General features: G+C 39.0%; 4 protein-coding genes and 2 pseudogenes across 4 annotated transcripts; all 6 read left to right on the top strand.

Moving 5' to 3' along the window:
- Positions 1-29: 29 nt before the first annotated feature.
- Positions 30-1,060, top strand: LOC120025664 (heat shock protein 30). Its single transcript, XM_038970215.1, has 2 exons — positions 30-825; positions 996-1,060. The coding sequence occupies exon 1, from the start codon at positions 106-108 to the stop codon at positions 748-750; it is 645 nt and encodes a 214-aa protein (XP_038826143.1). The 5' UTR covers positions 30-105; the 3' UTR covers positions 751-825; positions 996-1,060.
- A 930-nt stretch (positions 1,061-1,990) lies between these two features.
- On the top strand, positions 1,991-2,853 carry LOC120025663 (heat shock protein 30-like). Its single transcript, XM_038970213.1, has one exon. The coding sequence runs from the start codon at positions 2,068-2,070 to the stop codon at positions 2,710-2,712; it is 645 nt and encodes a 214-aa protein (XP_038826141.1). The 5' UTR covers positions 1,991-2,067; the 3' UTR covers positions 2,713-2,853.
- Positions 2,854-4,531: 1,678 nt separating this feature from the next.
- Positions 4,532-5,495, top strand: LOC120026417 (heat shock protein 30-like). Its single transcript, XM_038971276.1, has one exon. It carries the CDS (start codon positions 4,599-4,601, stop codon positions 5,241-5,243), a length of 645 nt encoding a protein of 214 aa, XP_038827204.1. The 5' UTR covers positions 4,532-4,598; the 3' UTR covers positions 5,244-5,495.
- A 1,557-nt stretch (positions 5,496-7,052) lies between these two features.
- LOC120026418 (heat shock protein 30-like) lies at positions 7,053-7,914 on the top strand. The gene has a single exon (XM_038971277.1). The coding sequence runs from the start codon at positions 7,129-7,131 to the stop codon at positions 7,771-7,773; it is 645 nt and encodes a 214-aa protein (XP_038827205.1). The 5' UTR covers positions 7,053-7,128; the 3' UTR covers positions 7,774-7,914.
- Positions 7,915-8,528: 614 nt separating this feature from the next.
- Positions 8,529-9,607, top strand: LOC120025604 (annotated as a pseudogene).
- Positions 9,608-11,799: 2,192 nt separating this feature from the next.
- Positions 11,800-12,527, top strand: LOC120026420 (annotated as a pseudogene).
- Positions 12,528-12,817: the final 290 nt, after the last annotated feature.

The raw sequence follows: 12,817 nt of genomic DNA, 5'->3' as shown, positions 1-12,817 counted from the left end.
CTCCAAGTGGCAGCATATAAAAGCTGTGAAAGTCCCCCTGCTGAGACAGAAACCAATACATCCAACACTGAACACAAAAGACTCAACACTCAACATTGACCGAAGATGCTGTGTTCCCGAGGATTCCAGTCTTCCCTAAGCCCCTTGACGGACTTCTACTGGCCTGTGCGCAGTCTATGGCCAGAGGTCCGACCTCTTCTCAGCCAGCGGGATCTACTGCAGAGAAACCTGCTAGAGATCAAGAGCAGTCTGGAGCTGATGGAGAAACTCCAGCAGCACATCTTTGAAGAGTTGGACAATGTCCCATCCTCAGTGGCCATCCAACCAGTCTCCTATAAGATGGATAAAGAGGGAGACGGCTTTGCCCTGACACTGGACACTAAAGACTTTTCCCCAGAGGAGTTGTCTGTCAAGCAGGTGGGCAGGAAGCTGAAAGTCAGTGGGAAGACAGAGAAGAAGCTGGATGATGGGGAAGGCTCCTACTCTTACAGATGCCAAGAGTTCAGACAAGAGTTATATCTGCCTGAAGGGGTGAATCCTGAGACAGTCACCTGCTCCCTGGCTCATTACGGGAAGCTCCACATCCAGGCACCAAAGAATCCATTATCTGGTGAGGAGGAGGTGGCAGAGAGAGTGGTGCCCATCAACTGTAGCCTGGATGTGAAAACCCCACAATTCCTGTCAAAGACAGAGGGAAGCACCACTGACACACAGAAGAAACAAGAGAACACCATTTCACATGAGGACTGATTTTTAATACACTAGATGATACATTTTCTAATACATATTTTTCATGTTATGAAACTGTTGGCATTTATATTTCATATATTACATTTACATTTAAGTCATTTAGCAGACGCTCTTATCCAGAGCGACTTACAAGTACATACATTCATACTTTTTTGTACTGGCCCCCCGTGGGAATCGAACCCACAACCCTGGCGTTGCAAGCGCCATGCTCTACCAAATGAGCCACACGGGACCTATTGTATTATATATTGTAACAATCAATATGATATGCTATTTTATTTAACAATTAAAAATAACATTTTACAGAATATTGCAGTTGTTATGATCTCTTCAATGGATATCAACATAATGACCATTATTTCTCATCAAAAGTTAACTTTCCAAAAGGCTCACTGGCCTGATATTTTTCAGTGAACATTTTCAGTATATTCAATTTTCAAAAAGCTCTCCTAAAAATGTTCTGATTCTAACATGTTTATGACATGTTTATAAACCTGACTTCTGAAAACAAATGTTTTGTGAACTTGTCAGGAATTGCAATGTAGTCCTATTTGATCATTTGTCCTGTTTTAGATCATTGAATGTGAGTGAATCGTTTCCACACCTAGAAAATATTATTTTTAGTTATTAAAAACCAGACGAAAATATATGACAAACATAATGCCAGACACATTTCTTTTCCGTTTTACACAATTTTATAATAACATAAAATAGACACATGACCAATTTCATAATGCTGTACAATCTGCATTTATTTTCTTCAAAATATGAGTTCTCACTGGATTATTTTAGAATGTGTTCAATTACATTTTGACCTCTCTTGCAATGACTCCTGTGGTAAAAACTCTCTTTAAAACGTAGCTTGTGATCTTTTGTCCAATTTTGTTGGGATTTGCTGATACTATTGCATGTCAATGAATATGCATGGCCATTGATCCATCATACAGTTAATGTGAAAAGCAATATGGTTGAAACTACTTTTTAAAGTCATAAATATATTTAAGATAAGTGAAACATTCATCAGTGAAACCATTAAAAGGTGACCTGCTTTAAGTACAGCACCACTAATATCTCAGGACTGTGGACTCCATCCAGCTTGTTACTGAACTACCTGATTTAGAAGCCGGCTGGAGTGACGTCATCACTTCCCTGCAGTGTGTCACCCAGTGGAGAACTGTGGCAATGACAGGAAAGTTCGTGAAGACACTGGAGCTCCAAGTGGCAGCATATAAAAGCTGTGAAAGTCCCCCTGCTGAGACAGAAACCAATACATCCAACACTGAACACACAAGACTCAACACTCAACATTGACCGAAGATGCTGTGTTCCCGAGGATTCCAGTCTTCCCTCAGCCCCTTGACGGACTTCTACTGGCCTGTGCGCAGTCTATGGCCAGAGGTCCGACCTCTTCTCAGCCAGCGGGATCTACTGCAGAGAAACCTGCTAGAGATCAAGAGCAGTCTGGAGCTGATGGAGAAACTCCAGCAGCACATCTTTGAAGAGTTGGACAATGTCCCATCCTCTGTGGCCAAACAACCAGTCTCCTATAAGATGGATAAAGAGGGAGACGGCTTTGCCCTGACCCTGGACACTAAAGACTTTTCCCCAGAGGAGCTGTCTGTCAAGCAGGTGGGCAGGAAACTGAAAGTCAGTGGGAAGAAAGAGAAGAAGCTGGATGATGGGGAAGGCTCCTACTCTTACAGATGCCAAGAGTTCAGACAAGAGTTATATCTGCCTGAAGGGGTGAATCCTGAGACAGTCACCTGCTCCCTGGCTCATGACGGGAAGCTCCACATCCAGGCACCAAATAATCCATTATCTGGTGAGGAGGAGGTGGCAGAGAGAGTGGTGCCCATCAACTGTAGCCTGGATGTGAAAACCCCACAATTCCTGTCAAAGACAGAGGGAAGCACCACCGACACACAGAAGAAACAAGAGAGCACCATTTCACACGAGGACTGATTTTTAATACACTGGATGAAACATTTGCTAATACATATTTTTCATGTTATGAAACTGTTGGCATTTATATTTCATATCTTGTAACAATCAATATGATATGCTATTTTATTTAATCAATAAAATATAACATTTTACAGAATATTGCAGTTGTACTGATCTCTTCAATGGATATCAACATAATGACCAAAAGTTAACTGTCCAAAAGGCTCACTGGCGTGATATTTTTCAGTGGACATTTTCAATAAATTCAATTTTCATAAAGCTCTCCTAAACATTTTCTGATTCTAACATGTTTATGACATGTTTATAAACCTGAGTTCTGAAAACAAATGTTATGTGGGCTTGTCAGGAATTGCAATGTAGGCTTTTTTGAGAAAGTGTCCTGTGAATGTGGGTGAATAGTTTTCACACCATCTATAAAACATTATTTTGAGTAATTAAAAAACAGAGGTATATAATTGATATTGCAAACATAATGACAGACAAACATTTATTTCGTTTTCAAAAATATCATAATAACATAAAATCGACACATGACCAATTTCATAATGCTGTTCAATCTGCATTTCTTTCTTCAAAATGTGATTTCTCAGTGGATTCTTGTAGAATTTGGCAGAGAGAGTGGTGCCCATCAACTGTAGCCTGGATGTGAAACCCCCACAATTCCTGTCAAAGACAGAGGGAAGCACCACCGACACACAGAAGAAACAAGAGAACACCATTTCACATGAGGACTGATTTTTAATACACTAGATGATACATTTTCTAATACATATTTTTTCATGTTATGATACTGTATGCATTTATATTTCATATCTTGTAACAATCAATATGATATGCTATTTTATTTAATCAATAAAATATAACATTTTACAGAAGATTGCAGTTGTTATGATCTCTTCAATGGATATCAACATAATGACCATTATTTCTCATCAAAAGTTAACTTTCCAAAAGGCTCACTGGCCTGATATTTTCAGTGAACATTTTCAGTATATTCCATTTTCAAAAAGCTCTCCTAAAAATGTTCTGATTCTAACATGTTTATGACATGTTTATAAACCTGACTTCTGAAAACAAATGTTTTGTGAACTTGTCAGGAATTGCAATGTAGTCCTATTTGATCATTTGTCCTGTTTTAGATCATTGAATGTGAGTGAACCGTTTCCACACCTAGAAAATATTATTTTTAGTTATTAAAAAACAGACGTAAATTTATGACAAACATAATGCCAGACAAACATTTTTTCCGTTTTCAACAATATTATAATAACATAACATCGACACATGACCAATTTCATAATGCTGTACAATCTGCATTTATTTTCTTCAAAATATGAGTTCTCACTGGATTATTTTAGAATGTGTTCAATTACATTTTGACCTCTCTTGCAATGACTCCTGTGGTAAAAACTCTCTTTAAAACGTAGCTTGTGATCTTTTGTCCAATTTTGTTGGGATTTGCTGATGCTATTGCATGTCAATGAATATGCATGGCCATTGATCCATCATACAGTTAATGTGAAAAGCAATATGGTTGAAACTACTTTTTAAAGTCATAAATATATTTAAGATAAGTGAAACATTCATCAGTGAAACCATTAAAAGGTGACCTGCTTTAAGTACAGCACCACTAATATCTCAGGACTGTGGACTCCATCCAGCTTGTTACTGAACTTCCTGATTTAGAAGCTGGCTGGAGTGACGTCACCACTTCCCTGCAGTGTGTCACCCAGTGGAGAACTGTGGCAATGACAGGAAAGTTCGTGAAGACACTGGAGCTCCAAGTGGCAGCATATAAAAGCTGTGAAAGTCCCCCTGCTGAGACAGAAACCAATACATCCAACACTGAACACACAAGACTCAACACTCAACATTGACCAAAGATGCTGTGTTCCCGAGGATTCCAATCTTCCCTAAGCCCCTTGACGGACTTCTACTGGCCTGTGCGCAGTCTATGGCCAGAGGTCCGACCCCTTCTCAGCCAGCGGGATCTACTGCAGAGAAACCTGCTAGAGATCAAGAGCAGTCTGGAGCTGATGGAGAAACTCCAGCAGCACATCTTTGAAGAGTTGGACAATGTCCCATCCTCTGTGGCCATCCAACCAGTCTCCTATAAGATGGATAAAGAGGGAGACGGCTTTGCCCTGACCCTGGACACTAAAGACTTTTCCCCAGAGGAGCTGTCTGTCAAGCAGGTGGGCAGGAAACTGAAAGTCAGTGGGAAGAAAGAGAAGAAGCTGGATGATGGGGAAGGCTCCTACTCTTACAGATGCCAAGAGTTCAGACAAGAGTTATATCTGCCTGAAGGGGTGAATCCTGAGACAGTCACCTGCTCCCTGGCTCATGACGGGAAGCTTCACATCCAGGCACCAAAGAATCCATTATCTGGTGAGGATGAGGTGGCAGAGAGAGTGGTGCCCATCAACTGTAGCCTGGATGTGAAAACCCCACAATTCCTGTCAAAGACAGAGGGAAGCACCACTGACACACAGAAGAAACAAGAGAGCACCATTTCATATGAGGACTGATTTTTAATACACTAGATGATACATTTTCTAATACATATTTTTCATGTTATGAAACTGTTGGCATTTATATTTCATATCTTGTAACAATCAATATGATATGCTATTTTATTTAACAATTAAATATAACATTTTACAGAATATTGCAGTTTTACTGATCTCTTCAATGGATATCAACATAATGACCAAAAGTTAACTGTCCAAAAGGCTCACTGGCGTGATATTTTTCAGTGGACATTTTCAATAAATTCAATTTTCATAAAGCTCTCCTAAACATTTTCTGATTCTAACATGTTTATGACATGTTTATAAACCTGAGTTCTGAAAACAAATGTTATGTGGGCTTGTCAGGAATTGCAATGTAGGCTTTTTTGAGAAAGTGTCCTGTGAATGTGGGTGAATAGTTTTCACACCATCTATAAAACATTATTTTGAGTAATTAAAAAACAGAGGTATATAATTGATATGGCAAACATAATGACAGACAAACATTTATTTTGTTTTCAAAAATATCATAATAACATAAAATCGACACATGACCAATTTCATAATGCTGTACAATCTGCATTTCTTTCTTCAAAATGTGATTTCTCAGTGGATTCTTGTAGAATTTGGCAGAGAGAGTGGTGCCCATCAACTGTAGCCTGGATGTGAAACCCCCACAATTCCTGTCAAAGACAGAGGGAAGCACCACCGACACACAGAAGAAACAAGAGAACACCATTTCACATGAGGACTGATTTTTAATACACTAGATGATACATTTTCTAATACATATTGTTCATGTTATGATACTGTATGCATTTATATTCCATTTCTTGTAACAATCAATATGATATGCTATTTTATTTTATCAATAAAATATAACATTTTACAGAAGATTGCAGTTGTTATGATCTCTTCAATGGATATCAACATAATGACCATTATTTCTCATCAAAAGTTAACTTTCCAAAAGGCTCACTGGCCTGATATTTTTCAGTGAACATTTTCAGTATATTCAATTTTCAAAAAGCTCTCCTAAAAATGTTCTGATTCTAACATGTTTATGACATGTTTATAAACCTGACTTCTGAAAACAAATGTTTTGTGAACTTGTCAGGAATTGCAATGTAGTCCTATTTGATCATTTGTCCTGTTTTAGATCATTGAATGTGAGTGAATCGTTTCCACACCTAGAAAATATTATTTTTAGTTATTAAAAAACAGACGTAAATTTATGACAAACATAATGCCAGACAATTTTTATTTCCGTTTTCAACAATATTATAATAACATAAAATCGACACATGACCAATTTCATAATGCTGTACAATCTGCATTTATTTTCTTCAAAATATGAGTTCTCACTGGATTATTTTAGAATGTGTTCAATTACATTTTGACCTCTCTTGCAATGACTCCTGTGGTAAAAACTCTCTTTAAAACGTAGCTTGTGATCTTTTGTCCAATTTTGTTGGGATTTGCTGAGACTATTGCATGTCAATGAATATGCATGGCCATTGATCCATCATACAGTTAATGTGAAAAGCAATATGGTTGAAACTACTTTTTAAAGTCATAAATATATTTAAGATAAGTGAACCATTCATCAGTGAAACCATTAAAAGGTGACCTGCTTTAAGTACAGCACCACTAATATCTCAGGACTGTGGACTCCATCCAGCTTGTTACTGAACTTCCTGATTTAGAAGCCGGCTGGAGTGACGTCACCACTTCCCTGCAGTGTGTCACCCAGTGGAGAACTGTGGCAATGACAGGAATGTTCCTGAAGACACTGGAGCTCCAAGTGGCAGCATATAAAAGCTGTGAAAGTCCCCCTGCTGAGACAGAAACCAATACATCCAACACTGAACACACAAGACTCAACACTCAACATTGACCGAAGATGCTGTGTTCCCGAGGATTCCAATCTTCCCTCAGCCCCTTGACGGACTTCTACTGGCCTGTGCGCAGTCTATGGCCAGAGGTCCGACCCCTTCTCAGCCAGCGGGATCTACTGCAGAGAAACCTGCTAGAGATCAAGAGCAGTCTGGAGCTGATGGAGAAACTCCAGCAGCACATCTTTGAAGAGTTGGACAATGTCCCATCCTCTGTGGCCATCCAACCAGTCTCCTATAAGATGGATAAAGAGGGAGACGGCTTTGCCCTGACCCTGGACACTAAAGACTTTTCCCCAGAGGAGCTGTCTGTCAAGCAGGTGGGCAGGAAACTGAAAGTCAGTGGGAAGAAAGAGAAGAAGCTGGATGATGGGGAAGGTTCCTACTCTTACAGATGCCAAGAGTTCAGACAAGAGTTATATCTGCCTGAAGGGGTGAATCCTGAGACAGTCACCTGCTCCCTGGCTCATGACGGGAAGCTCCACATCCAGGCACCAAATAATCCATTATCTGGTGAGGAGGAGGTGGCAGAGAGAGTGGTGCCCATCAACTGTAGCCTGGATGTGAAAACCCCACAATTCCTGTCAAAGACAGAGGGAAGCACCACCGACACACAGAAGAAACAAGAGAGCACCATTTCACATGAGGACTGATTTTTAATACACTGGATGAAACATTTGCTAATACATATTTTTCATGTTATGAAACTGTTGGCATTTATATTTCATATCTTGTAACAATCAATATGATATGCTATTTTATTTAATCAATAAAATATAACATTTTACAGAATATTGCAGTTTTACTGATCTCTTCAATGGATATCAACATAATGACCATTATTTCTCATCAAAAGTTAACTTTCCAAAAGGCTCACTGGCCTGATATTTTTCAGTGAACATTTTCAGTATATTCAATTTTCAAAAAGCTCTCCTAAAAATGTTCTGATTCTAACATGTTTATGACATGTTTATAAACCTGACTTCTGAAAACAAATGTTTTGTGAACTTGTCAAGAATTGCAATGTAGTCCTATTTGATCATTTGTCCTGTTTTAGATCATTGAATGTGAGTGAACCGTTTCCACACCTAGAAAATATTGTTTTTAGTTATTAAAAAACAGACGTAAATTTATGACAAACATAATGCCAGACAAACATTTTTTCCGTTTTCAACAATATTATAATAACATAACATCGACACATGACCAATTTCATAATGCTGTACAATCTGCATTTATTTTCTTCAAAATATGAGTTCTCACTGGATTATTTTAGAATGTGTTCAATTACATTTTGACCTCTCTTGCAATGACTCCTGTGGTAAAAACTCTCTTTAAAACGGAGCTTGTGATCTTTTGTCCAATTTTGTTGGGATTTGCTGAGACTATTGCATGTCAATGAATATGCATGGCCAATGATCCATCATACTGTTAATGTGAAAAGTAATATGGTTGAAACTACTTTTTAAAGTCATAAATATATTTAAGATAAGTGAACCATTCATCAGTGAAACCATTAAAAGGTGACCTGCTTTAAGTACAGCACCACTAATATCTCAGGACTCCTGGACTCCATCCAGCTTGTTACTGAACTACCTATTTAGAAGCCGGCGGGAGTGACGTCATCACTTCCCTGCAGTGTGTCACCCAGTGGAGAACTGTGGCAATGACAGGAAAGTTCGTGAAGACACTGGAGCTCCAAGTGGCAGCATATAAAAGCTGTGAAAGTCCCCCTCTGAGACGAAACAATACATCCAACACTGAACACACAAGACTCAACACTCAACATTGACCGAAGATGCTGTGTTCCCGAGTTCCAGTCTTCCCTCAGCCCCTTGACGGACTTCTACTGGCCTGTGCGCAGTCTCTGGCCAGAGGTCCGACCTCTTCTCAGCCAGCGGGATCTACTGCAAGAAACCTGCTAGAGATCAAGACAGTCTGGAGCTGATGGAAAACTCCAGCAGCACATCTTTGAAGAGTTGGACAATGTCCCATCCTCAGTGGCCATCCAACCAGTCTCCTTAATATGGATAAAGAGGAGACGGCTTTGTCCTGACACTGGACACTAAAGACTTTTCCCCAGAGGAGCTGTCTGTCAAGCAGGTGGGCAGGAAGCTGAAAGTCAGTGGGAAGACAGAGAAGAAGCTGGATGATGGGGAAGGCTCCTACTCTTACAGATCCAAGAGTTCAGACAAGAGTTATATCTGCCTGAAGGGGTGAATCCTGAGACAGTCACCTGCTCCCTGGCTCATGACGGGAAGCTTCACATCCAGCACCAAGAATCCATTATCTGGTGAGGATGAGGTGGCAGGAAGAGTGGTGCCCCATCAACTGTAGACTGGATGTGAAACCCCCACAATTCCTGTCAAAGACAGAGGGAAGCACCACTGACACACAGAAGAAACAAGAGAACACCATTTCACATGAGGACTGATTTTTAATACACTAGATGATACATTTTCTAATACATATTTTTCATGTTATGAACTGTTGGCATTTATATTTCATATCTTGTAACAATCAATATGATATGCTATTTTATAACAATTAAAAATAACATTTACAGAATATTGCAGTTGTACTGATCTCTTCAATGGATATCAACATAAAGCCCAAAAGTTAACTGTCCAAAGGCTCACTGGCGTGATATTTTTCAGTGGACATTTTCAATAAATTCTTTTCTATAGCTCTCCTAAACATTTTCTGATTCTAACATGTTTATGACATGTTTATAAACCTGAGTTCTAAAAAACAAATGTTATGTGGGCTTGTCAGGAATTGCAATGTAGGCTTTTTTTGAGAAGTGTCCTGTGAATGTGGGTGAATAGTTTTCACACTGTCACGTCCTGACCTGTTTTCTGTAGTTTTTGTATGTGTTAGTTGGTCAGGACGTGAGTTTGGTGGGCAGTCTATTTTTTTTCTGTTTCTATGTTGGTTTAAGGGTGACCTGATATGGCTCTCATAGAGGCAGGTGGTTTTCATTTCCTCTGATTGAGGTCATATTAAGGTAGTGTTTTTCACACTGTTTGTTGTGGGTGGTTGCCTCCTGTGTCTGTGTTTGTCGCGCCACACGGGACTGTCTCGGTTTGTTTGTACGTTCGTTCTTTTTGTAGTCATTTTCCGTTCAGGCGTCTTCGTGTTTAATAATTCGTCGTCCAGGTCTGTCTACATCGTTTATTTGTTTTGTTAATTATTCAGTGTATGTTTTCCGTTTTGTAAATAATAATATTCGATTCAAACGCTGCATTTTGGTTCAATCCCTGCTCCTCCTTCGGATGAAGAGAGGAGAAGCCGTTACACACACCATCTATAAAACGTTATTTGAGTAATTAAAAAACAGAGGTATATAATTGATATGGCAAACATAATGACAGACAACATTTATTTCGTTTTCAAAAATATCATAATAACATAAAATCGACACATGACCAATTTCATAATGCTGTACAATCTGCATTTCTTTCTTCAAAATGTGATTTCCAGTGGATTCTTGTAGAATTTGGCAGAGAGAGTGGTGCCCATCAACTGTAGCCTGGATGTGAAACCCCCACAATTCCTGTCAAAGACAGAGGGAAGCACACCGACACACAGAAGAAACAAGAGAACACCATTTCACATGAGGACTGATTTTAATACACTAGATGATACATTTTCTAATACATATTTTTCATGTTATGAAACTGTTGGCATTTATATTTCATATTTGTAACAATCAATATGTATAGCTATTTTATTTAATCAATAAAATATAACATTTTACAGAATATTGCAGTTTTACTGATCTCTTCAATGGATATCAACATAATGACCATTATTTCTCATCAAAGTTAACTTTCCAAAAGGCTCACTGGCCTGATATTTTTCAGTGAACATTTTCAGTATATTCAATTTTCAAAAAGCTCTCCTAAAAATGTTCTGATTCTAACATGTTTATGACATGTTTATAAACCTGACTTCTGAAAACAAATGTTTTGTGAACTTGTCAGAATTGCAATGTAGTCCTATTTGATCATTTGTCCTGTTTTAGATCTGAATGTGAGTGAACCGTTTCCACACCTAGAAAATATTGTTTTAGTTATTAAAAAACAGACGTAAATTTATGACAAACATAATGCCAGACAAACATTTTTTCCGTTTTCAACAATATATAATAACATAACATCGACACATGCCAATTCATAATGCTGTACAATCTGCATTTATTTTCTTCAAAATATGAGTTCTCACTGGATTATTTTAGAATGTGTTCAATACATTTGACCTCTCTTGCAATGACTCCTGTGGTAAAAACTCTCTTTAAAACGGAGCTTGTGATCTTTTGTCCAATTTTGTTGGGATTTGCTGAGACTATTGCATGTCAATGAATATGCATGGCCAATGATCCATCATACTGTTAATGTGAAAAGTATATGGTTGAAACTACTTTTTAAAGTCAAAATATTTAAGATAAGTGAACCATTCATCAGTGAAACCATTAAAGGTGACCTGCTTTAAGTACAGCACCACTAATATCTCAGGACTGTGGACTCCATCCACTTGTTACTGAACTACCTGATTTAGAAGCCGGCTGGAGTGACGTCATCACTTCCCTGCAGTGTGTCACCCAGTGGAGAACTGTGTGCAATGACAGGAAAGTTCGTGAAGACACTGGAGCTCCAAGTGGCAGCATATAAAAGCTGTGAAAGTCCCCCTGCTGAGACAGAAACCAATACATCCAACACTGAACACACAAGACTCAACACTCAACATTGACCGAAGATGCTGTGTTCCCGAGGATTCCAGTCTTCCCTCAGCCCCTTGACGGACTTCTACTGGCCTGTGCGCAGTCTATGGCCAGAGGTCCGACCTCTTCTCAGCCAGCGGGATCTACTGCAGAGAAACCTGCTAGAGATCAAGACAGTCTGGAGCTATGGAGAAACTCCAGCAGCACATCTTTGAAGAGTTGGACAATGTCCCATCCTCAGTGGCCATCCAACCAGTCTCCTATAAGATGGATAAAGAGGGAGACGGCTTTGTCCTGACCACTGGACCTAAAGACTTTTCCCCAAGGAGCTGTCTGTCAAGCAGTGGGCAGGAAACTGAAAGTCAGTGGGAAGACAGAGAAGAAGCTGGATGATGGGGAAGGCTCCTACTCTTACAGATGCCAAGAGTTCAGACAAGAGTTATATCTGCCTGAAGGGGTAATCCTGAGACAGTCACCTGCTCCCTGGCTCATGACGGGAACTTCACACCAGGCACCAAAGAATCCATTACTGGTGAGGATGAGGTGGCAGAGAGATGGTGCCCATCAACTGTAGACTGGATGTGAAAACCCCACAATTCTGTCAAAGACGAGGGAAGCACCACTGACACACAGAAGAAACAAGAGAACACCATTTCACATGAGGACTGATTTTTAATATACTAATGATACATTTTCTAATACATATTTTTCATGTTATGAAACTGTTGGCATTTATATTTCATATCTTGTAACATCAATATGATATGCTATTTTATTTAACAATTAAAATAACATTTTACAGAATATTGCAGTTGTACTGATCTCTTCAATGGATATCAACATAATGACCAAAATTTAACTGCCAAAAGGCTCACTGGCGTGATATTTTTCAGTGGACATTTTCAATAAATTCATTTTCATAAAGCTCTCCTAAACATTTCTGATTCTAACATGTTTATGACATGTTTATAAAC

The sequence above is a fragment of the Salvelinus namaycush genome, chromosome 31, assembly GCF_016432855.1.
Source record: "Salvelinus namaycush isolate Seneca chromosome 31, SaNama_1.0, whole genome shotgun sequence".
Lineage (NCBI taxonomy): Eukaryota > Metazoa > Chordata > Actinopteri > Salmoniformes > Salmonidae > Salvelinus > Salvelinus namaycush.
Note: the sequence above shows the minus strand (reverse complement) of the source record. Positions and strands in the feature narration are given on the sequence as shown.

Bases quoted from the DNA above. Each gene is read 5' to 3' on its own strand.
- LOC120026418 (XM_038971277.1), top strand. From the start codon at position 7,129: ATGCTGTGTTCCCGAGGATTCCAATCTTCCCTCAGCCCCTTGACGGAC.
- LOC120025664 (XM_038970215.1), top strand. From the start codon at position 106: ATGCTGTGTTCCCGAGGATTCCAGTCTTCCCTAAGCCCCTTGACGGAC.
- LOC120025663 (XM_038970213.1), top strand. From the start codon at position 2,068: ATGCTGTGTTCCCGAGGATTCCAGTCTTCCCTCAGCCCCTTGACGGAC.
- LOC120026417 (XM_038971276.1), top strand. From the start codon at position 4,599: ATGCTGTGTTCCCGAGGATTCCAATCTTCCCTAAGCCCCTTGACGGAC.